The sequence below is a fragment of the Ambystoma mexicanum genome, chromosome 5q, assembly GCF_040938575.1.
Source record: "Ambystoma mexicanum isolate Mex_15411 chromosome 5q, UKY_AmexF1_1, whole genome shotgun sequence".
Classification (NCBI taxonomy): domain Eukaryota; kingdom Metazoa; phylum Chordata; class Amphibia; order Caudata; family Ambystomatidae; genus Ambystoma; species Ambystoma mexicanum.
The window spans coordinates 524540770-524566541 of record NC_090933.1 but is presented as its reverse complement, the minus strand read 5'-3'; the positions used below and the strand labels follow the sequence as shown (position 1 = coordinate 524566541).

General features: G+C 46.9%; 1 protein-coding gene across 1 annotated transcript in view; it reads left to right on the top strand.

Moving 5' to 3' along the window:
* Positions 1-25772, top strand: part of PRKDC (protein kinase, DNA-activated, catalytic subunit) — a 3362625-nt gene that overhangs the window by 1514272 nt on the left and 1822581 nt on the right. Inside the window, exon 41 of the mRNA XM_069621025.1 lies at positions 3397-3604. Coding sequence (XP_069477126.1) covers positions 3397-3604 — 208 coding nt within the window. The remainder of the gene's footprint in view (positions 1-3396; positions 3605-25772) is intronic.

Genomic DNA, 25772 nt, shown 5'->3' with positions numbered 1-25772 from the left:
GAAAGCCCTTGTCAAACTTCAGCACCCTCTAACGCTAGCAAAGACTGGTGCACCACTATTCAAAACGCACTCTCATCTAAAATCCTCCTACTACAAAACAAAATTGATAGTAAAAAAAACACTCCTAGCTGACAAATCTCCACCCACTATATCAATGACCACATCAAATGTCACTACTGGCCCCCCATTTCAATTCACTCCAGTGACTAACAAAGAGGTATTCGACACCATAATGAAACTCGGGGCTTCCAACTGCAAGGAAGACCAATTCCCCGCCCATCTAGTGAAACTATGCACCCCCACTCTCACACCTATCATCACTGAATTCATCAACGCCTCTTTTCTCACAAACAGTCCCCACTAGTTTCAAAAAAGCTTTGCTGACACCACTTCTAAAAAAACCTTCCCTGGACCCAACAATACCCACTAATTACCGACCCATTACAACGGTCCCATTTCTCCTAAAAATAATCGACAAAATAGCCTACTGCCAAATCCAGAACCACTTGGAACAACATCACTTACTAGGAGACCGCCAGTCAGGATTCCGTCCCAACCATAGCACAGAGACAGGCCTCCTTGATCTGAAGATCCAAATGGATGCCACCAGAGAAGCAGGTAAACTCTGCCTTCTGATGCTGTTGGACCTCTCAGCGGCCTTGGATCTGGTTGATCACGATAAACTCTGTAACACTCTAGCAAACAATTTCAACCTAGCACAGAACGCTACCAACTGGATCAAATCTTTCTTGGCTGACAGGACTTCCAGAGTATCCATCGGCATAGAATCAGCAGACCCAGTGCCTGTCCCTGCAGGTTTGCCGCAAGGCTCCTGCCTATCCCCTACTTTGTATAATGCCTACACCAAGCTATTATTTGCATCCTTGGATGCCATGGGTGTCATCTATACTAATTTCGCCGATGATACCCAAATCCTCATTCCCCTCTCAGGCAATCACGAACAAGACTCCCTCCTGGTTAACCAAATCTACTCACTCATCCAAAACTGGATGGCTAACAACAGTCTCTGTCTCAACGACGACAAAACCAAGCTCCTCATACTAGGCTCCTCCAGCAAAATCAACACCCTTGAGCCCGCTTTCAAATCATTCACCATCGATGGAACCATAATCCCTGTTCTCAAACAAGTCAAGACCCTTGGCGTGTACTTAGATGCAACACTATCCATGTCCAAACAAATAAACATATTAGCTTTGTCCACTTTCTACACCTCCAAACTCATCTCCCTCAGCCGTAAATTCCTCTCAACCAACAACTGTGTCACTCTAGCCAGAGCACTCATACTGTCTAAGCTAGACTATTGCAATATCCTATTCCTTGGCACATCCAAAGCCAATATAGCCAAACTTCAACTCATGCAGAACAGAGCCCTCAGAGCAGCTCTAGGCATCAAAAAATCTGAACATATCTCCAACACCAGAAGAGACCACCACTGGCTCCCCATACAAGCCAGAATTCTATTTAAAACCCTGAGCATCACCCACAAATGTAGGGCCAACAAAGCGCCCAAATACCTCAACAACACTGTCATGATGAAGCCCCAGACCAGACTCCTCAGGTCCAACAAAAACGCACTCCTCGAAACCCCCAGATACAAAAGAGAGAAAGCAGGGGGACAGTAGCTTCAAAACACTGGCCCCCAAACACTGGAACGCGCTACCCTCCCACATTATGAATGAAACCTCATTCCCCAAATTCAAAAGCCTCCTGAAGACTTGGCTCTTCAACAAGTTCTAACTGAACCAGAGCACCTACCTACCCCCTCCTAGTAACTACTTATACCTGACTGCTTTGTATTTTTTGTATATTATTTATTTATTCCTGACTGCCCTGCATATTACTGTATATTTTTTGATTGCTACTCCTGTATACCTCTATGTTCTTTCTAAGATTGCATTCTCCCATTGTCTGTAACTACGCCGTGGTACCTCCGGGTCTGGGCGTATAAAAAATGTAATAAATAAATAAAAGTTGTTCTTAGGAAAGGAATTAAAATATAAGTAACCAGGGATTCCCCAACCCAATGACGCAGAATATTCAAAGTATGTGAATTTATGAAAGCTACCAACGCTGGAAAATTTATTTAAAGGTAAGAAACTACTCCCTTCCCTCTTGTTAACTGCACATTTCTCTCACTTGCAGCACAAATTTGTCACACACACACACACACACACACCCCCCGCCCCGCCCCGCCCCACGGCACTAATAAATCTGTGATTTCTGGTGCCTCGTTTTACAGCTAATTCTGGGTGATATTAGACCCCACAAATACAATGTACACACCCTTGAAATACATTATTGTCAAACTTAGTAGCACACTCTCCTGATGTATAGAGCCGGGATGCATTATTATCACAAGGGCTGCTATTGAATAATCCTGGGAGCAGTCATTACAGGAAGAAATACTGAGGAATCGTTGGTAATACCTATGGGGTAATCTGCCAAAATTAGCTCGCTCGATATAATTAAGGGAAGCATAGTGCAAAATTATGATGCAGTGTTATTGCACCCCAGAAGCATTACATAACATTTACCCGAACTTCTTATCACTATGTTGGAGGGGTTGCATGACAAATGGGAACTGGAGACATGTATGGTGGGATTGCCAGGCGCTAATTCCCGTTTGGGGAAACATTGTATTACAAATGAGGGAATTATTTCCTCTAGCCAAGGGGATGGGTATCAAAGAATGGCTGCTGGGACTAGTAAATCCCAAAAAATAGTTTATCCTCGAAACCACATAGGAAATTATAGCGGCCTGGTTAGTCATAGCCCACAGGTGGAAACAAAAAGAACCACCGGCGGAATTTGATTGGCTTCAGAAAGTATGGCCCTTTTTAGTCATGGAATGGGTAACTTATACCATAGAGGGAGGTTACAATGGCATTCAAAAAGGTTTGGGAGCACACACTCGCCTTATTTGAAATGATATTATGATACTATGGTGTCCTCACAAGCTGAGAATTGTGGGCATTATGTAAATATGTCATGGCATTGGCATTCTGAACTAGGAGATTGCAATTTCTGTTACACCTCAGATGTTACCTTAGGTGGGTGGAGGGAGCTTTTGAGGTTGGGGGTAGGGATGTTATTTTGATGTATGATTTGCAAACATTTAATAAAAACAAAGTTAAAAAAAGAAAAACATTATTGCTTGTAATCAATGTTATTCCACGCAGAAGATAAACAGAAAGGTGGCATTAAAGCCATTTTAAATTGATGATTCTGGTTCCCGTCATTAAGATGAAGTTTGGCAATCCCCAAATACTTGATTATGCTTACAAACGTTTTAAGTACACGTCTTTACATAAATCTGATGACTGTGCATTTATGATATTGACCCTTTATTTTTACCTACTCCAACTCTTTCTTTAGGAGTAGCTGTGATAAACAGGTTGCTCTGCTGGAAACAGTGCACAAAATGTTTGAGAATGAAGATCTGCTCTCAAACACCACCCGCCAGTCTTTTATGGATCGGTCGCTACTTATTCTGGTCTGGTACTGCTGCTTTGATGCTCTGAAAGAGTTCTTTAGCAAAATCATTGTACAAATAATGGACTCGCTGAGGAGCCGATTTACAAAGGTAAACTCATGCCCCAAAAATAATGTTCCATGGCAAGTGTCCAGTTTATTGTTTTATTAGATCTATGTTACACTGGTAGAGAGAATTGTTTTTTCTTCTTCATGCTGCACAACTCTCCTAACGTTTTGTTCGATGCATTTTCCTTTTTGTGTCCTCAAAAAAAGGGAACATAGAAGCTTCTAGGAGGTTGTAATTCATTCATTGAAAAAATGTTTTGCTATCATCATGATTTTTTTCTTTTTTTAAATCTTTTATTTTTATTGGCAGAGGTACAGTGGAGGTAGCACAACAATACTCAAGAGTATTCAATTACATAGATCCGTCTCAGTACATATTAATTGGTGACAGATGCAACAGTACATGTTAATGAGAAGGCAGGCATGAAATACAACGGTCAAGGTCATTCTTGTATTTCCGGTGACATTGATGGGTCACAGATGCAGCAGTGCATGTTAATGAGAAGGCAGGCAAGAAATACAACGGTCAAGGTCATTCTTGTATTTCTGGTGACATTGATGGGTCACTCCCCTCATTGCCCTGCCGGTTAAGGTAGCTACAGAAGGCAGACCATATATTTTTGGGGCGTGAGTTTACAGGGAGGGAGGCGACATATTCCTCTTCACATGTTTGAGTCCAAGTCAGTCCATTCAACCACATTTGAAATGTAGTGGGAGTGGAGCGTTTCCACTGTTGGAGTATGCATTTCTTGGGGACTATAGTACTCACATTCAAAATGTTTGCCATACTCTTAGCTTCTTCCCCTCACCCCACAACCCAAACAACACGCACATCGGGTCTGGCTCAAGACCAGTTCCCACTATATCCGAGAGAGCAGTGAATGTGTCACACCAGAATGTATGAAGTGCAATGCAGGACCAGAACATATGCATATGTTCGGCGCCCTCAAAGCCGCATCTGGAGCAGTTATGTGCCAGACTCTGGTTGAACCTGAATAGCCTAAGTGGGGTATAGTACACTCTGTTCAGCAATTTATATTGTATGCAGCAAAATTTAAAGTTGAGCGAGACTTTGCGTGTGTGCAAGCACATTTTCTTCCACATAGCGTTGGTAATCTTGAGACCCATTTCGTCCGCCCACACCTGCCGAGTATTGGAGGGCAGATCTGGCGTTTGTGATAACAGTATTTTATAAATCGCGGAGACCACCCCACGGCAATTGCTAGAGTTGGCTATATATTGTAGTGTAGGTGTTTCTGGGGGTTCGTCAGGGTATGTAGACCACCATTTGCAGACTGCAGCCTGGAGTCTATAATACTGTAGCATCTCAAGTGCCGAGGCAGAGTGACCAGGGCGCCACGTCTGCGGGGTGATGAATTTCCTGTTAGGGAAGAGGTCAGTAAAGGCTTGATACCCCAGTTCCAGCCAGTGTCGGGAGAGATGTTTGCCATGAGTGGGTTCCAGTCTGGCGAACTGCCAAATGGGAAGCCACTTGTAGTAGGGCCGTGGGTTGGTCTCTAGGTCTAAAATAGACCGCCATGCCTTCAGGATAGACGCTATCCGAGATACTATCATGTTTTTTAAGAGATGCTTTGCATTTTCTTTAAACCACCTCCATTCGCAAATTATATCTAGCAAAGCTTTCTTTCTATGTCCTATAAACCTTTCACTTGATTTATGATGTGTTATGTTTTCTCTGAGGGTTAATGTTTAAGCTGGCGCGGATTACATTTCTAACAGATCCCTTCCTCCCACGGTTTCCTCCCACGGATTCGGCACCTGCTCTTTCTGCCACCAGGGGACGCAGCGCAGCTGCCTCGTTGGTTCCTCTCAACACATCTATGCGCTCTGCGCAGGGCCTGCCACTGAGTCCACTATATACCGAGACACCACGCCCCTGTGGCCTTGGTTCCTTTTTCCCATGCACTCTGCTTGCTTCAGCAACACCACTTTTGAAGTTTATTACTTCTCCTTTCATGCCATGCTAAATCAGTCAATATCCTGGGGTTTTAAGCTCTGCGTCAACTGGGGGAGTCAAATGTCACTCTCCGAACCCCACATGATCTGCCTGTATTGCTTTGGAGAAGAACATGACATGCAGGACTGAAGGTCATGCCAGTAGATTCAGTCAAGGCACTTTGTGAGAGGGTGACAGAACTACCTTTTTTCACGAGGATGACAAACGGGCCAGTTCAAGGTTTGCCGTGCGCTGACGGTCCCCGGGCCACAATGACAAAAAGAAGCAGCAGCACTGCAAGAGGTCACATTTGCCTGGCGGTTCGACAAAACATAATTCTTCTTCCTCTCCAGGAGTCACTGCTTCAGAGACTTCTGAGTAACAGGCACCACAGTGTACCTTTGCCCACCCAATCACCCACACCAGAGGAATGGGAAGTCTTTCGGCTAAAGATGATCAACATCTTTGCCATGTCCCCAGCGCCAGTGGCCTCTGCGTCGATGACTATGGTCTCTGCCCTGCCAGTGCTGTCCCACCACATTCAAACTAGTCGACAGAGACTCTGCAAAAACCTGCAACCAGTATGACCTTTGGCTCGGCCAGGGCTAATACAGATGATGATCCGTTTCAGGGCTTCACTGCTCAGTCTTCCGGCCCAACCCTTCCCTCCACAGTGCTGAGAATCCTTGGGAGTATGCTCTGCTCTCTAGGGGCACATTTATGTCTCAGATGGAAGACATTTATGATGTATGGGGTTACCGGTTACCCCCATTCCTTTCGGGTTGGAGCCCTTTTCTCCCAGAGAAGTTAGGGACTTCTCTGAGGAACTGTATACTTTATGTAGCGGGAAGTAACGTGTTGGGTCTTGCAGTTGACTTGTAAGTGAAAATGGTCTGGACACTTCTACAGAGTTCAATATGCTCTGTGCATGTACGCTGGGTAAGCCTAAGGCCTCCCTGTAGAGACTAATTGTCCAGGCAGCCAGAGCTAACCTGAAGACACTGTCTTTCCCCTCCCTACCTCCACACAGGGACAGCAAGAGGCTTGATGCCTGGGGAAGTAAGGTTTTTGGTTCGTGCAGCCTGAGCTTGAGAACCATCAATGCCTCCTGTGCCATGGTGACATTCTATTTTGGTCTTTTGTCCGGAATCTCAGAGGCTGCTGTGCACCTCCCTGCAGGTGATAAGATGGAGTGCTTTGAAGCCCTGGTGAAAGACGGCAAGGAGGCCTCATGTCAGATACTTCAATCAGGACTGCATACTGCTGACTGTGTGGCTAGGATGATGGCCAGTGGAACAGTGTTGAGGAGGTACTTGTGGTCGAGGACCTTGGATTTCGACCTGAATGTCCAAACCAAACTCTGGACATGCTGTTTGATGGCAACAATTCTCTCAGGAGCAACCAAATAGTTCCTCTAAATATTTCAATCCTCCAAGGCAACTGCAAAGTCTCTGGGCATAGCAGTTCATCAGTAACCGCCCACAGCTCCCGCAGCTATGGGTAGGGTGTTCGTCCCTTCACCTCTTATGCCCACAGGGGCAGAGGGTGAGCTCCTTCGGGCAAACTGATGCATCACTGTCCATCTAGTGGTCTGGGAAGAGGTGTTCCAAGAGGAGGCTTGTCTGCCTCAACCGTGTCCTCAGCCTCAGGTTCAAAGCCCCTGTGAAACAGACTTCCATCATTCATCCCCTGTGGGAGGCAGAGTTACCCGGTTCGGCGAGTAATGGAACTGGATACTGTCCCCCCTTTGCTCAACATCTTTCAGAGCATTCCACTTCAAACCAGTGGTTGCCTCCAGAGCTACTCCTATCGGAGGAGGTTCATAAGCTTCTGGGAAAGGGCACCATAGATCTGGTGCCCCACTCGGAACGAGGCAGGGCCTGTACGTGACGTATTTTCTGGTGCCGAAGGAAGATGAGGGCTTGCATCCCATTCTAGATATGCGGCTCTTGAACCTGTCAATGGGCAAGGACAACTTCAAGATGGTTACTCTGGCTCAGATCCTTCATGCCCTTTACCTTCAGGACAGGCTAGCCTTGATGTATTGGCACTATCAATTCAATTTCCTGGTATTAGGTCTCTCTTCGGCAGCAAGGGCCTTGGTAGAGTGAAGGCATTGATGTCTTTCCCTATCTGGATAACTGGCTTGTCGGAGTTTGCTGCCCAGAGCAGGCCTTGGCACACTTGTTCTGAACGTACAGTTTGTTGCTCAGCTTGGGCTTTACCCTGAATTTCAAGAGGTCTGAAGAATCACTGTCTCAATCCCTTCCTTTTATCTCGACGGTCTTGGGTACTCACCTGGCAGGACCTTCCCACCCTAGGATCGAGTGACCAACATTTCCAAGATGGTCCATGTCCTTCAATCTCAAGAGATGGTTCTTGCCTTGGCCTTCTTGCTCCTGCTGCTTCTTAAGGCCTTCTATATCCTTGTGGTATATCAGGCCTGTCCCCCTGGAATCAGTTCACCATACACAGAAGCCTTGGTACACACATACACACCAGGACACACCACTAAGTTATTAAGAGCCTGGAGGCAGAGGAGGACCATCAACTACATCTCCAAGCACACCCTGCAGGATCCTGGCTGCCATGACACCAGCAAAGCTATTTAAGCCACTCAATAACTCAGGCCCTGTGCCTAGCGTTGTTCTTCGTTGCAAGTCTTACCTCCTTCTCCACCACTTGCCTCGGTCTCCGTGTTCCGATCCTGTTGTGGGACTGTTTTATCCACTCAGGTTGGGAACCTGCAACGAAGACAAGAACAGTGAGTGAACTCGCCTTCAATGTATTTCTTTTCTCCCACAGATTCCTCATCAGATATCCTTCCAGCGTTAGCTGCTCGAAAAACATTTTGATAGGGGGCGTAGTGCACTTTGACTCGGCTGTCGATCAATATTGACTCAATGCAGCAGATTGTCAACTCCGGACGTGATGTCAGTCGTACATATAACACATCACTACGCCCGCATACCTCAGTTCCTTTTTTCTGCGTGTTCAGCACGCTGCTCACTGGAACAACTGGTGTTAGAGAAACCTTTTTTCTTTGCAAATAATTTTGTCCATTCAACGTGATTTCGGCAGAATGTCTGCTTCCAAGGTGTCCAGTTTCAAACTGTGCAAGGACTGTAATTCCAAGATGTCTATTAATGACTCACACAGTGTCTGCGTGTGGTGACTCAATGTCGGTCACATCACCGAGGATTGCTGTTCTTCCATGAAGATGAACCCAAACTCGCTGCGGGAGAGGGCATCGAAACTCACACTTAGTCAGCCCCCGACTAAGTCTCCAGCTCGCTCTGCAGCTCGTCTTCTGAGCTTGACACAGAAGGGCCCACTCCTGAAAATGAGGACCAGCACCAGAAAAAAAATAATCACATTCCCGCAGTCGCTCTTCGCCTACCCCCAATCACAAAAAGAAACGCGGTCATCGACTTATGCACAAGTCCGACTCTTTCGAAGACTGTGGCAAGTCATCATTGGGTCCAACTTCTAGGGCATAGTGGGAGGCCTTTAAAGAGCAGATGCTAGAGTTGTGTGTGGCAGCTGCAGGTACGGCTCATGCCTCAAAGCAGCAGGCCCCAGTGACGCCCAGTGATTGCGGTCCCAAGAAGTCTGCGTCGGTACAGATACCATCTGGCTCGGTGCCACCCATTGCCAAAACAGTGAAGTATTGTATTGTATTTGGTTATTTATATAGCGCTCTTTCCCCACTTGTGTGGACTCAATGCGCTTTTTCCTCGGTTGGAATGCCCTTGGTGACCATAGTCGATGTGGTTGGAAATTCTAGGAATTTTAGCTTCGGAGATGCATGTGTGCATGTTGCTGTTCTAAGACTTGGGTGGCTGGCAAGGCTCGACTAAGCAGCCCAAGAGAGGTCAGACACATGGGCGGGTGCTGTTGAAGGTTAGAGATAGATTGCTATTGTTGAGAGAGTCTATGTGAGGCCAGCTATACGGGATTCCTTTTGGGCGGTGGTCGCTGTATGCTAGTGGCAGAGTTGTTGAGGTACGTCAGGTGTTTCAGTTTGGACGGCTATGTGGGAACTAGACCGAATGTGCTTGGCCATAGCCGTATTCTATTGTGCATTTATGCTTGGCCGTGCCTGCGGCCTGTGTACACGCTAGTGGTGCGAAGATATACGTACCGTAGGCTGCGAGATTGCTCGGCTGGGGCAATATATTTCCATGTCTAGAATTGAGAGTCCTATACCAATGGGCCTAGCTTTCATACTGTAGCTGGTATCTACTTATATTAAACAGAGGTGGAGGCTACACCTAGATTTGAGAACCACTATTCAGGCCCAAGTCATCAAAGTCGTTATCGGTTCCGTCAGGCGAGGGTCCGTCGGCACCAGTGCCCGACCGTTCGTATGTCCCCCCAGTCCCAAACTGCATTTGTTTGAGACAATGTTGACGATTTTCGATGATGACCGTGACCAAATACCTTTTTGGTCTCGAGCTAGCAAGTGAAGGCTGTGGTGGCAAAGAATATTTTCGCTGACCGGGCCGATTTACTCACCTTGGCAGACGGGCTGCAGGATGCTAGTGGCTTGGACCCTTCTCTCGACTTGGGAATTCAACAAACCCATCCCTATGGACACCAAATTAGGCAGGGTGGTGGATGCCCTGGGTTTGGGCGCTCCAGCCAAACCCGTGTCAGGCTATGCACTCATCAATATTCTTGACCAAGGCCTCCGACAGAGATGGGCTTGGCCTTCAACATAGCCCTTTTTTAACTCTGTTGCCATCTTGTGGAGAATGCGACTCCAGAGGGCCTGGTTGTCCAAGCTGCCATGGTTAATACTAAACTCACCACTTCCGATCTCCCTACTGATAGGGAGGGTAAAAGGACTGACACTGTTGCGAAGAAAGTGTTTGCATCGTGCAGTATGGCATTAAAGGCTGTAAATGCTTCTTGCGCGTTTGCAAAATACACTTTTGGTCTTTGGAAAATAATCAAGGAAGTATCGGAACATATTCCTGAAGGAGAAATGCAGGATGGATTCCTGCAGATTGTGGATAATGGGAATGAGGTGGCCCGCCAGTCTTTACAAACATGCCTGGGTGTTGCCAACTGTGTCAGAATTGCAATGGGATCAGCTACAGTTCTGAGGAGACAGGCGTGCCTGCACAATTCAGGTTTTTCGCAAAATGTCCAGGCAAAGCTACTGGATATTGCCTGTGATGCCGAGAATCTGTTCGGTCCTACGGCCGATGAGTCTCTGGATAAATGTAGGGACTCAAAGCTAGCTGGCAAGTCACTGAGCTAGCTGTGGAACTGCCAGCTAAACCTTCCTTCAGTTTCGCGTCCAGAGAGCTGGGGTACAGATGGTACGTCCCTTTTGGAAGGAAGGCGCATCTCCCGCAACCCAGCCAGGGGCAAGGGAGATACTGTCTGCCATTTCTAGGGATACCTCCAGACAGACCGCCCCCCTCTGCCTCAACATCCGGAACAGGAGCTCCAGGAAGAACTCAGAGCACTGCTTTTGAAAGGTGCCGTGGAATAAGTACCTCCTGAGCAGAGAGGATCTGGTTGGTATTCCCGGTATTTCCTGGTCCCAAGAAAGGGGAAGGACTTCGTATCATTTTGGACCTCAGGGCCTTGAACAAGTTCCTGAGGAAAGACACATTCAAAATGGTGACGTTGAGTTGGTTTCTCCATGCTATTCAGTTTCAGGACTGGCTGTTGTAGATCTCCAAGGTGCATACTTCCACGTGCCTATCCATGAGAAGCACAGGAAATCTTAGTAATTCCTTATAGATGAGCACTACCAGTTCAAGGTGCTTCCCTCTGGGTTGACCTCCGCACCCAGGGTCTTTACAAAGCTAATGGCATTAGTCGCGGCTCACTTCAGGAGATCCAGCGTTTAATGTGTTTCCATACCTGGACGATTGGCTGATCCGAGGGGCATCAGGAAAGCGAGTTTCATCTCAGTCGCTTGCTGCTGCACAGCCTGGGCGTCTCCCTGAATTTTCAGAATTCCCACACGACACCAACGCAAAGGTTCCAGTTCATCGGAGCAGTCCTGGACACACAGGAAGGGAAGGATTTCCCCTCTGAGGAGAGAGTTGCCACTGTCAGACAGATGGTTCAACTGTTCTAGAGCCACACCACCTTGCCAGCGGTTTCCTTCCTCTGCCTCTTATGCCTCACGACCTCCTGCATTTTTCTAGTGCCAGAGGCCAGACTGTGAATGCGGTCCCTGCAGTGGCTGCTACGGGGTCAGTGGTGCCAGTACTTCGGCTCCGTAAAGGATGTTATAAAGGTCAGTGGTCAAAGATCTCTCTTGGTGGGCCAGCAGCGAGAACATGATGGCAGAGGAGGAATCTTTCTGGCCTCCGTGGCCCCCAGGTCAGGGTGATCTCAGATGCGTCTCTGAAGGGCTGGGGTGCTCACTGCGAGTATTTGCAGGTGAGCGGCCTTTGGTCCACGGTGAAATCCCAGTGGCACATCAACAGGCTGGAGCCTTGCGTAATCGGGTTGGCCCTGAAATCTTTTTTGCCTTCTCAGGAAACACATCCTGACGGACAATACAGTGGCCATGCACTACCTGAACAAGCAAGGAGGTGTGTGCTCCGTCCCCCTTTGCAGAGAGGCGATGCAGCTGTGGTTTTTGCTTTTGGAGAACCAGATCTCTGTCTCGGCAGTACATCTGGCAGGGATGGAGAACGGAGTAGCAGATGCTATGAGCAGGCAGAGCACGGTCTCACACGAGTGGAAAGTGTGTCAAGATATCGTAGAGAAGATCTTCACTCGGTAGGATACCCCAACAGTGGATCTATTTGCCATGGATTCCATCACGAAGTGCAAACAGTTTTGCTCAAGGCAATTCCCGGCGAGAGGCGCACTGGGGGCTGCGTTCCTAGAGGAGTGGGACTTGGACCTCCACTATGCCTTCCCTCTGATTCCTGTCATTCCGTGGGTTCTCAGGAGGTTGAGGTTCTGAGCAATCTGTGATGAATTCTGCAGAGTCATCACTGTTCCTAAGCCTAAAGTCTCCTACCATGTGGCCAGGGCAAGGCAGCTGCTGCCTGATCATAAACCTGGGGCAGCGTTATGAGGGTGGATCACATGGGAGGTGATGGCTGTCGGGATGGAGTGGTGACTCCCTTGGGAAATAGTCTTCTCCTCTTTACGAAGATATAAGTCCCAAATACTTAATGGCATACTGTAATTGCAAACACCCCTCCCATGGTAAAATCCAAAGAGCATTGTCTAAGAAACCACTAAAACACAATAAATCTTACCCCCTTTGAATCCATAAGTCATATGTGACATCCCCTGAATATAATGATTATGTTATGGGGAAAAGTCCTGAACATAATATCATTGCACATCACACTCACAGAACATCTTCTGTGTATGACAAAGTTAAATGCATCCAACAATGGAAACACTATAGCCTTAAAAAGGGTGAAAATATTATGGACTTCAATTCCCATCACTAACTAAAAGATTTTTTATATAGCGTGCACACACACCTTAAGGCCTCAGGGCGCTCACATGTCGAACAACAGAAAACAGAGAGCAGTATGCTGATCGGCATCTTGACAAGGAAAGACCTGAGGGTCTTTCAGGGTGAAATTGGCGTTATTGGTTCATTATGTGTCAAATAGAAATGTTTTAAGACATTTCCTAAATTGCTGTCTGGAGGCACAACCCTTAATATCTAGTGGGAGCAGGTTCCAGAGTAATGGGGCCCAGGCATTGAAGCTCGCACCGGCAGGTTTTTTTCAGTGTAACTTGGGTTTGTTCCAGCAACAATTTATTTCGAACATAAAGTCTGATGGGGAGTTGTTTTTTTTACTCTAGTAGACGGATAGTTTAGTGTTTCACCCATCGGGCATTTCAATACAGTATTTACTGTTAGATAGAAAGCCAATGGAGCTTTCTTCAGCATTCTGAAACGTGAGTTTGACAACCATGTCCACAGACTCGAACTGCACTGTTCTGCAATACTTGAAGTTTTTTAATGTTACCTTTTGCCGTCCCAACAAGGAGGCTGTTACAATAGTCCAGTTTGGTGTTTATTATTGCTGCGGAAATGAAGGCCCTGTTAGGTGCAGATAGGTATGGACGAATCTGCCGTAGCAGGTGTTTGAAGTACAAGCAGGTGGACTTTAGGTGGAGAATGTGTTTTTGAAATGACATGTGAGAATCAAAAATTACACCCAACGTCTTCACTGAATCTGACACTGGGATGGAGTTCCCATTGATCACAAATGTTTTATATTGTGGGTCCAAGTCCTTTAATATGTGGGGCGTTACCACGATAAGTAGCTCAGTCTTCTTGTCGTTGAGCGCCAGGGAGCTTAGTGCCATTCAATTCTGGATTGTCGCAAAGATTCTGTTAACATTGGCTGCGTCCTCATCATAAATCCCAGATCGCTTAAAAACTATCTGGGTGTCGTCTGCATAGTTTGCAAATTTGACACCCAGAGATAGTAAGAGGTTGCATAGGCACTTAACATAAATGTAAAATAGCAGAGGCGACAGGCATGATTCCTGAGGGACGCCGCAGGTCACAGGAATTGTTTGTGACTGAGCAGTCTTCTTGCCAACACGTGCTATTCTTGGCCCAAGAAAAGATTTTAGCCATGCTACAGCCTCGGGGGAGCATCTGCCTGTATGCTCTAATCTATCTGCTAGTGGGTTGTGGTCAACCAAATCAAATGCAGATGATAAATCCAATAAGAGCAGCAGGGCAGTGTTTCCTTCCTCAATGATCTCTGTGATATTAGTCTTTAGATCTAACAGCGCAGTCTCTGAAGCCTGATCGCTCTTTCGCAAGGATGCTGTGCATCTCATCAAACGATTGGTACTGAGAATAGGTGACCTTATCAATTATTTTTAAAATGAAAGGCACATTAGTTATGGGACGATAGTTTCCAGGCACAGTTGGGTCAAGATTTGGCTTTTTTAGCAGAGGAGTGCTTCCTTGATGACCTGAGGCACATGGGCTTCTGCAAAAGAACGATTAATAAATTTAGTAATCCAGGGACTAAGTATTGAAGCAAAATCCTTAAAAGTAGACGATGGAAAGATGTCGCCTTTGCAAGACGTAGGCTTCATCTTATCAATAATTTGCAATACTTCTATGGTACTGGGACGAGGAAGATGAGAGAAGAGTCAATGTGGAGTAGGAACTACTTTAAACCCAAGGTGCAGACTAGTTCTTATGATGATCAGCTGTGCGGGAGATTTAAAAATGGTACACCTAGTGCATGGGAGTGCAGCAGAAGAGGAGGCGTTCGCAGATTAAGGAGAGCAGCAGGAGCAGAGCGTCGCAGAAGACATGGAGAGGGAGACAAGCGCCAAAGCAGAGCCACTGGAACAGGCTGTGCTGGTGGAGGGAGACACTCACAGGCACCCGCCTGGAAGCTTCGTGTACCAGAGAGGAGAGACTCGGGTGGACGGCAGCGGCTGGCAGTACCAGTGAGACACTATCTGGCGGAACAACAGATGTTCCACTGGTGGCAGTGCAAGAGACTGACGAGAGCCACAAGAGACTTTATGTAACTGGGTCAATCAGTCCAGTAACCGTGGTCCGTTACAGCCACGCATCCATCCGGTCATGAAAGGGTTAGGAACGCTGGGGCATGTGGCAAAGCTGAAAGCTATTTGGGGAAACATTTTGAACGCCTGACAAGTAGAACAGAAGGACTGAAAGGGTACAGTTCTCCACACATGGGATATCAGTTTGGGGAAACCTGGAATCCGCAGTGCCATTAATCAAGAGATTTTAAACAGGAGACATAAGTGCAAGAGCGAACAATTCGCCGTACACGAGATGTCAGTTTGGAGAAACCTGAAACCCATATTGCCACAATTAAAGTGAAACCATCCTGGACGGAGAGTGAACCAGGAATGGAACACGTTGTGTGAAGTAGAAATCCTTCCTGGCAGACGAGTAAAGCAGGAAAGGGAACGTTGTATAAAAAGGTGAAAACATTTCTGTCAGTAGAGTGAACAGGGAATGGAACAAGTTATATGGAGTAGCAAGTAAACCAGTAAAGAAGTTGTTGTTTAAAGGAGAAAAAACATTGTTGTTATAAAGAGTGTGGTGGAAGGAAATTACTGGCTTTATTATTGCGGCAAACTATTGTATAGCAAGAGAGAGACTTGCTTTGTAATTCTGACAAAAGTATTCTACAAGTAAGACCTGCATTCTTTTGGAGCAATCATTGATTGACATCTTGAAAGGAATTTGTTGTGGGGGCGCTGTTGCGCACGGGAGAAAATGGCTGCTTCTGTGTGAGCTCCGGCGGAGTCCGAGGTCGTGATGCCTTTATAACCTCATACAGGCTCCGGTTCTGCCAACAATCAAACGTGTATAAAAGTCAGCGGGCCGTGCACAGGAAGTTTGGCGGCGTGGGAGTACGAAATTGCTGAAATACAGGGCAGCCAAGACACCACGCTCAGAACGAAGCGAGTCTAGGCGTCGCGCCGCGGGGAGGAGCCTGGCATCGATAAACGCGAGGAGTGGTGGGAAGAAGAGAGGCCTGCAGGCACCAGGGGCTGAACCGCTGGCGCTCAGATACTCGTTGAGCGCCTGTGGACCCCTTTCATATCCCGGACGGACAACGTTACAAGCCCTACAGTTGGCGGGATCTGCCAGCACGGAGGTCCGACACGGTTGAGGTGAGGAGGGGTGCCGCGCTCATAGTCCCTGGGGCCCCGTGCTACTCAGGGCCACGTACCGGGCTTGAAGACACCGGGAAGCCTGGCGGGGCAGGGCTGAGGTGAGTGTATGTTGGACGGTTGGTCTGCGCCCCAGACCCGGGAGACGGGCGCACTATCCGGAAATGGAGGCAGCCCCTGGCCACCCTTCCCTACCCTGCTGGCGCTTGGATTTCCTCACAGCCCTGGGGCTAAACGCTGCACACGTCGGAACGGGGGCTGAATCTGCCCAGTCCCCCCATTATAAGGCAGATAGACACTGGTAGAGGGGGCCCTAGCGGGCCCCCCGCGCCTGGACCACACCAGTAACTACGAACAACGTATAGGTGCGCAGCAACAGACACTGAGGCATCTTGGACCACGTGGTGCACGTGGGGGCGGGAGGATTCATTGCGCATATAAAAGCTCCCCAGGTGGGCACAAGGAGACTACTGGGGAAATTAATAGCCCACTCCAGCGGGGAAATAAGGACATACTATCCGGCGATTGAGGATCTGATGGGCAACACCTAGCCCCCGCGCACAGGGTAAGGAAACTAAGAAAACTAAGGACTGGTCGTGCGCAGAGTCATACCGCAAGGGCCATAACTTCATAACATCACTCAGTATGGGCAGCAGTGCAAACTGATCAGGGGGGCAAAGATTAAGCAGAGATAGAGGCCCTCAACGCAATAGAAGAGCACAAGCTCTATTCGGGTACAGTGCAAATGTACACTCAGTTGAGGATGGACTAGCTCCTTGGTCAAGCCTGCGGTTGAACACATCTGCACGGGGTCCAGGCGATAGCTGCAGGAAATAGCCACGGACAACGAACACTAGCACAGTCAATATCAACCTACACTGGTGCATAGAAGTGACGCCAAAGACAAACCCATAGAACACTTCAAACGAAATCAGTGTAGCATCCTTTCCATACACCCTGAGTGCAAACTACCTGCAAACGCGGACCTCCAGGGATGTCCCCAGGACTAATCCTCATTAAGGAAAAACGATGCCCAAAAACTTTGGCCCTAAGAAGGGTAGAGGAACCATAGACAAGTATACAACGGCAATCCAGAAGGATAACGACCCCGAGATGGAAGGGGAAACTCCCTCGCAAGAACAACAGACCCCAGCCGGATCGACGATGGACCCTCGGGCAGTCTTTCTAGCCACACAGAAGGGCTTCTCGGCATTAAACGATAAATTGGACGCAATAACAGCAAATGTGGCAAGCATTCGAACGCAACTAGAAAAAACATCGCACATTACAGAAGCTGAGACAAGCATTTCGAGCACAGAGGATGCGCTTGCAACCTTGAAAACCACGGTGTCCACATTGGCAATAGATCTAGGGACAGTGAAGGCCAAGGCTGAGGACGTAGAGGCGAGGTTCAGGCGAAATAACATTCGCATAGTGGGAGTGCCGGAGGAATCAATGAATGGATCAATGGAGAAAGCAGTAGAAGACCTCTTACGCAACCTCTTAGTAGATCCGGGCTGGTCACCAATGTTTATTGTGGAGTGGGCGCACAGGTCACTTGTCCCAAAACCAAAGCCCGGAGCATACCCTAGGCCAATAATAGCAAGACTGATGAATTACAGAGATAGAGACTTGATTCTGAAAGCGGACAGAGAGAAACGAGAGTTACGATGGGAAGCGAACACCATACGTATCTTCCCAGACTTTGCTCTCGCAGTACAACAAGTAAGGAAACTCTTCACGGGGGTCAAGAAAATGTTAAGTGAGAGACGAGTGCAATATGCTATGCTCTACCCGGCAAGACTCAAAATCCAGCATCAGAATAAAGTGTATTTCTTTACGTTTCCAGAGGAGGCGGCGAACTTTATCGAAACACACATCCCAGGCCCGGGAAGACAGCCAAGTGAAGAAGAGAACCAGTGAACACTTGTTGTCATGTAATAACAAACACGTTCATGATATACTATAGAGGTGCAAATACAGAGAACCTCACTGGAGCGACTCTTAATGGGGGCAATTATACTTTCTTTACAATTGGTGTTGATATACATTGCCCCACATAGGTTAATATGAGTTAGAGCAACGTAACAGAACCGGACACAACATAAAAGACCAACGTTGGCACGGGCTTTGGTGACCGCCACAGTTTACCCCATTGCAGGTGCACAGGCAATTGTTGGGTGGGGGGTGGGACATTAGAAGCACGGTTAAAGTTAGGGGAACCGTGAGGGAGGGCGCAAGTTGGAACTGTTGGGGTTTAGTTAAGGTAAGAATTGTACTAAAATAAAAAGCACACAGGTACTACGCACAATGACCGTTGAAGGCATAACCGAAACATACTGGCACGCATATGATATCACACTCTTCATAGATGGTGGCTAAAGCAGGCATCGATGATATTAAAATACTGAGTTGGAATGTTCGAGGCTTGGGGTCCAGAATCAAGAAAAGGAAGATCATGGCAGGTATTAATAGGCAGAACCCCAAGATAATATTTTTACAGGAAACACACATAGGACCCCAGCAAAATGGGCTACTGTTACCGAATCGGGAGGAACATCAATATGTTACTAAGTACTCCGAACGAGCGCGAGGTGTGGCTATCCTAATACACAAATCCTTACCGTTTACATGCAGGAAGACAGAGTGCGACGCTGAGGGGAGATGCGTGCTAGTTCATGGCTCACTCTGTGATAAAGAGATACTCCTTAACGTAGACGGGCCAAATGTTGACGATCTGGAGTTTTACTCCCAGATATTCCAAAAAATGGCGAACTTCCCTACGGCCTAACTGATTTGTGGTGGAGATTTCAATACCATCCTAGACGTACACACAGATCGCACGTCAACACAAACTAGAACAATTAACCAAGGCAGCACAGACAATACTTCTACATATGGCAGATTTACATCTGAAAGATGCATGGAGGACATTGAATCCACTTAAGCGAGAATATACTTTTTATTCCTCCGTGCATGACATGCACTCTAGAATAGATTTATGGCTGTTAGACAATGAAGTCCTGTCTTGGGTTACTGAGTCCCATATCTACCCTAGGACGTATTCAGATCACTCGCCAATACAATTAACACTACGAATCCCCGGTAGGGTGGGGAATAAACCTCCATGGAGATTTAAACCAGCAGCTCTACAGGACCTGGTCTATAAGAACACAATGACACAGCAAATACAGGACTTCTTTGAAATAAATGTAAACTCGGTTAGTAGTCAGGCCACTTTATGGCAAGCATTTAAGGTCTGCATCAGAGGCAACTCGATATCCATGGAGAGTGGAATCCTTGAAGACATTAGGGGTAGACTGGAAAGGTTAGAAACACAACTAAACACATTATAATCTTAGTATGCACACACTCCTACAGCACAGCTCAGATCTGAAATAAAAACTAAACTAGATGAATACACTGAGGCAGCGGAACAAGAGATCCAATATTTTGACAAACCTACCGCGGCGCGCCGATATGGGGAGGGTGAACACCCAGGGAAACTGTTGGCCAGAGCAGTAAGAGGGGAAAAAGGCCCATCAACCATACCCTGCATACGTATGCCGGACGGCACGGTAACCACCGAACGGGAAGAGGTGGAAAAGACATTCTTTACATTCTACAATAAACTATACTCCCCACAGTGCAATGTTACTGAGGACGAGATTCAAAATTATCTCTCTCAGATCCCAACAACACTTTTATCTGACAATACTAGAGAAGCGTTAGAAACCCCGATCACAGAGGCTGAAATAACAGAGGCGATCAAGGCACTTCCCAATGGGAAAGCCCCAGGTACAGATGGCCTTGAGGCAGAATTCTACAAAGAATTCAGCCAGGGGGTAACCCCTAGACTATATGCAGTATGGGAGGAGGCCTGGTGAACTCCCTGAAACCACTAGAGAGGCAGTGATTACGCTCCTGCTTAAACCTGGGAAGCCTCCTGAAGATTGTGGCTGGTATAGACCATTTTCATTAATAAACACAGACGCGAAGATTTTTGCAAAAATTATAGCAACTAGACTTACACTACTGATGCCATATATGATACATGAAGATCAGGCAGGGTTTATCAACGGCAGATCAACAGCAATGAATATTAGAAAATGCCACAAAATCCTGGCTGCAGTCCCCCCCGAAACACAAGCGGTAGCGGTGTCACTCGATATGCGCAAAGCATTCGACACCGTCTCGTGGCCCTTTTTATTCAGCGTACCACGAAACTATGTGTTCGGCCCCAATTTTATAAAATGGATACAAATATTATACACATGTCCCCACGCCAGGATTAGAATTAACGGTAATTTAAGAAACAAGTTAGACCTACGAGGAGGCACCCGACAGGGCTGCCCATTGTCCCCTTTACTATTCGCTATAGTGATAGAACCCCTGGCAGATATTCTTAGGTCGCAATATAGTTCCTATGGCCTATTGCTAGAGGGCAACCCACAAATTAAAACTCTATACGCAGATGATATCCTATTGTATCTTAAGAACCCAGATCGCTCGCTAGGCAGGGTCTTAGCTGAGGTTGAGAGACTTGGAGAATACTCAGGCTTACAGCTAAACCCCAACAAGTCAGAGTTATTCCCACTGCCAGAAAATACAAAGCAACCTCAAGACCTACATGGCCTAATTTAGAACCCGACCCATATTCTGTACCTAGGTGTATACATTGCCAGGGCACCCCAACTCTCTTGTGCCCTGAACTATAGCGCTCTGGTGGTCACATTATGCACTAAGCTAAAACGCTGGAGTGCTCTTCCCATATCATTGATGGGAAGAATAGCGCTAATCAAAATGATAATAATAAAACTATTCTATCTATTCGGCACTATACCCGTTTGGCCGGGGCGTGCCCAGTTCACAAAGATGAACAGCGCCTGCATCGAGTTTGTTTGGGGAGGACATCCGAGACTGAGCTGGAAAACAGTGACACGTACCCGAGGTGTGGGTTGAACGCACCGGATCTGGACTTATATTACCTTGCGGCACAGGCACACCATGCGGCACAATGGGCTACACAATTCCTCAACCCGGGGACTCCACCGCCTACCCCCAGAGGGAACGAGAGGCAATTGCAACTCTGCACAAGTTGTCTATACCAACCCCCAAACACTATAACACCTTGGACCCCACTAAGGTAACAACCACGGCATGGGCTAAAATAGCAGATATATTCGCTACGAACAAGCTATACCACCCAAGTATGCCACTTTGGGGAGATCCCCTAACACCTTTCAGCTTAGATGGGGAGGTGGTCAGGCATTGGAGTGCTCGGGGCATAGCTCAATGGGGACAGCTTTTCATAGATAAGCGCTTTGTCCAGTGAGAAGATATAAAAGACTTACTGGGAAACACAAGTAAACATAAACAGCAATATGTGTGTGTAAGTAATGCTGTACGTAAGGTATACCCCACATTCCCAAACGAACCAGAGATACATATGGGGCTTGGATACATTTTCACTGGGGCAACAACACAGAAAATCACAGCCTCAGCACTGTATAAAATTATAGTACAGACACGCCCAGCAGATAAGCACACAGCCAGGAACAAATGGGAACACGACCTGGGACAACAAATTGAGGCTACGGAATGGTCCCAAATCTGCGAGCTCACTAAGCAGATTTCATCCAATTCTAGGTACAAACGAATCCATTACAAAATAATAAATAGGACGCACTACACCCCTGCAAAACTCAAACGGATTTATCCAGACTCCCCGAGAACTTGCCCGAGGTGTAATGCAGAAGATGCAAATATATACCATATGCTCTGGACATGCATAAATCTGAAAGACTACTGGGGTGGGGTGTGTGAAGCACTAGATGAGATGGCGGTTGAATGGTCCCCGCAGATATGTTTGTTGGGGGCTGTGGGGAAAATGAACCCGATATGGAGGAAATTGTTAAATTTAGGCCTTCTGATAGCTAAGAGAGCTATATTGATGAGGTGGAAAAGTGCAATCCTGCCAAACAAAGAGGACTGGGACAGGGATATGATATGGACAAAAGATACAGAAGAACTATACATAGACACGGTGCTGCCCCATCCAAACCTAGAAATATATGGGCAAGATGCAAACAATACTTGTCAGACAAAGCTGAAGACGAAAGTGTGGACTCTGAGGAAAATAACTGTGTATGATGTAAAACAATGTAGTAATGTGAAATATGCATGTGCTGTTCCTGTGTGCAATAATAAATAACATGTTTTTAAAAAAAAAGAAAGGAATTTGTTGTGAAAGAGACGTGGAGAAGGCCAAATCCCAAACGAGAAGGCTGCATTGTGTTTCAAGGACGCCAGAGACCCTCCCGGGTGAACGACAGAGTTGAGGTGATCAAAATTAACCCTGAGCGAAGGGAAAGTAAAACGTGAACATTGAACTTTGATGCATAAGACCGTGAACTACCCAGACCAGGAAGCACTGGGGCAAATGACATGAGTGTGAGTTGAAAGCTGTAAAGTCGAAGTGGTACTGCGGAGATCTGTAGAAAAAGCTATGCATATTTGAAAGTCTTCAACATCAGGAAACGGTCTGAGCCCGACTGAGGGAGACCGGAAGTGTAATAAGTTAGTGGAAGGGAACCCTTAAAGGAGGTGAATTAAGCGTGGGGAAGGGAACCCCTGCAAGTGCTTTGTTTTTGCTGTGAAAGGTATGAGACGAACAGAGAGGGACCGACGTGAACTTTATGGTGAACTGCCTTTTGGTAATTGGAAAGTGAGACTTTAACGTGGAAGGCCAGGCGGGCCTTGATCCACATTTTGAACTGCCCTTTGTGTTAAGAATCTGAGTCAGAGTATGTTGTCGTGCCTAGAGGGGACCACCTTGCTCCGTGCTGTCCAACGTGGGGAGGAGAGATGACTCAGCCATATTTATTCTTTATATATTCTTTCCTTTCCATACATATTCTTCCCTTCATACTTTTTGTACAAGATATAGGGCAGGCATTAGGTTATGTTACTATAGGCCATTTTAATTTGACAAACTCAAATAGGATTTATTTATCTATTATGTATTTATTATTTGATGATCGAGACTACTCCCATCCTGGCAACGTAGGAGTTTTTGTTTTTCTAACCTCATTGAAACATCAATAAATGTTTCACAAATTATACCTTTTGTGTCCGTGTTATACTTGTGATATCATGCCTCCCTTACAGAGGGTCAGATATATTTTGGACACAAGGTCGACTTTGTTTAGTTTTAGTTTGCTAAGTAGGGACATTTGTGTTAGGATAGGGACAGATAGGGCTTTATCCCAACCCCTTTTATTTATAAGAAAAATGGCAAATGTTAAGAAAAGTACAATATTGTTTCCGTCTCTCATTTCGGACCCCTCACAAACCCTGATCTTGATCGCTCTGTATTGGGCGAGGAGAACATTGTACTTAGAGCTTCTAGACTTGGCCATCTGTCCACCTCTCCGGCTGCTTCGTCGTCTGAACCTCCTATTTCAGTGGGAAGGTCGGGTACTCCACCTGAGTTCGGAATCCATCAGCCTGCATGCGTGGCTCTTGAGAGGATGAGGTATGATGACTTGGACCTCTCAGAGGAGGTACTTGAGGTGTTTATGGCTGCATGCAGACCTTCAACAAGATCGTTGTATGCATGAGGTGGAGAAGATTCGAGGCGTGGTTCAAGGAACACAAGATTTACCCTATCTCGTGCCCCACCACTGCAGTGATGGAGTTCCTTCAGGTTACAACAGTCAAAGGTTACTTGGCAGCTTTGTCCGTTTTCAAAAGGACTCCGGATCAAGGGTCTTTCTTTACGATCCTGGTTATGGCCCAATTCCTGAAAGGTCTTCTGAATAACCTGCCCCCTTTGTGCTTCCAGACTGGGTCCTTAATTTGGTCCTAACCTTTCTTATGCTGGCTCTGTTAGAGCCTTTGCATTCATGGTTCATCCGTTTACTGGCGTTAAAGACTGCTTTTTTGGTGGCGATTACATCAGCCTGGCAGTTGAGCGATTTACAGGCCCTATCGTCCAAGCTACCATGCCTTCACTTTTTCAGGGACAAAGTATCCCTTGGGGTACAAATGGGGTTTTTGCCCAAGGTCGTCTCAGTTTAATTTATATCTGAGCATAGACATGCCTGTTTTCTACCCACCTCCTTACCCCTCCAAGGAGGAAGAGCAGTTTCATAGGTTGGATCCCAAGAGTGACCTTAGTTTTTATGTTGCAAGAACATCAGACTTCAGAAAGGCAGACCTGCTATTTGTGGCCGTCTCTCTGTCCAGGAAAGGCATGCCAGTGTCTAAACAAACAATATCAAGATGGATAACCCTCTGCATTTCGAAATGTTACCACAATGCAGGGAAAGATCTACCACCAGGCATCAGAGCCCACTCCACAAAGGGTGTGGCTGCTTCTTGGGCACTGCAGAGAGGTGTGCCGGTAAGGTACATCTGCCGAGTGGCGCATTGGTGGTCACTGCATTCTTTTACCAAACACTACTGCCTGGATGTGGTCTGTGGAGCGGACGCTCGCTTTGGGAGGACGGTTTTAGAAAGTTTCCTGATATAGGGACTTTTCATCTGGCCTCAGAGATACAAACTGCTTGGGGAGTCTATCTGAAGAGGAATCTTTGGGAGAAAAGCAATCCATTGAATGAGAAATTACTTACCGGTAATGTTCTTTCTATGGATTCTTCTTCCACAGATTCCTCATCACCCTCCCATCCAACCCTGCTATGAAAGTGCTGGCAGTACTGAAACAGATTTCTTTGTAAGAAGAGTCGTCGATCTACTTCTATCGAGGGGCTCCTATGTATTTCATGTGTGATTCTCTACAAATTCATACTGTTCTCTTCCTCATCAAAGGTTAGGTTTTTGTTGTTATTTTTCTGTGAGTTGTGGCTGGTTTCAGATAAATCTTTTGTCTCTTGCTCCGCCAGCAGCAGCTGAGCTTGGGGTCGGGGGAACTGAGATAAGGGGGGCGTAGTGACGTGGTATATGTACGACATCGCGTCCAGAGTCTACGACCACCGGATCGAGTCAAGATGGATCGACAGCCGAGTTGAGGTGCAGAGGTGCACTACACCCCCATACCCCATCAAAATATTTTCTGAGCAGCTGATGCTGGAAGGATATCTATCTGATGAGGAATCTGCGTGAGAAGAATCCATAGAAAGAACATTACCAGTGAGTAACTTCTCACATGCTCCTGTTTCTTTCGCTTCAGATGCACAAACCGTGCACCGCGCCTGTAGCGACCGCCCCAGGCCTTGTGCCGCTCTCTCCCTCCATGCCTGCCTCTTCCTAAACCTCACACGGATCTACCCACCAGCCGGCCTCCTACAGGGTTCGCCCAGACCCAACATTTCCACTATCGCAGCATGCACTCGCAAGCCTCCTGGAGCTCACGTGCTCCGGTTCAGTGCCCTGGGGCGTGGGCTTCCTAGCCAGCTCCTGCACATACCTTCAAAACAAAACACAGGAAGACATTGCCACAATTTCCACTCACCTGCAAGATAAGGAACAGAGAATACACATTCTTGTGTTCTCTAGACAAAACCAGTGAAGTAACTGGAACTGTATGGGCATTAAGCAAACATATTTGTGTTCTCAAAGCCAGTGGAGATACTGGAACGAACAGGAATTT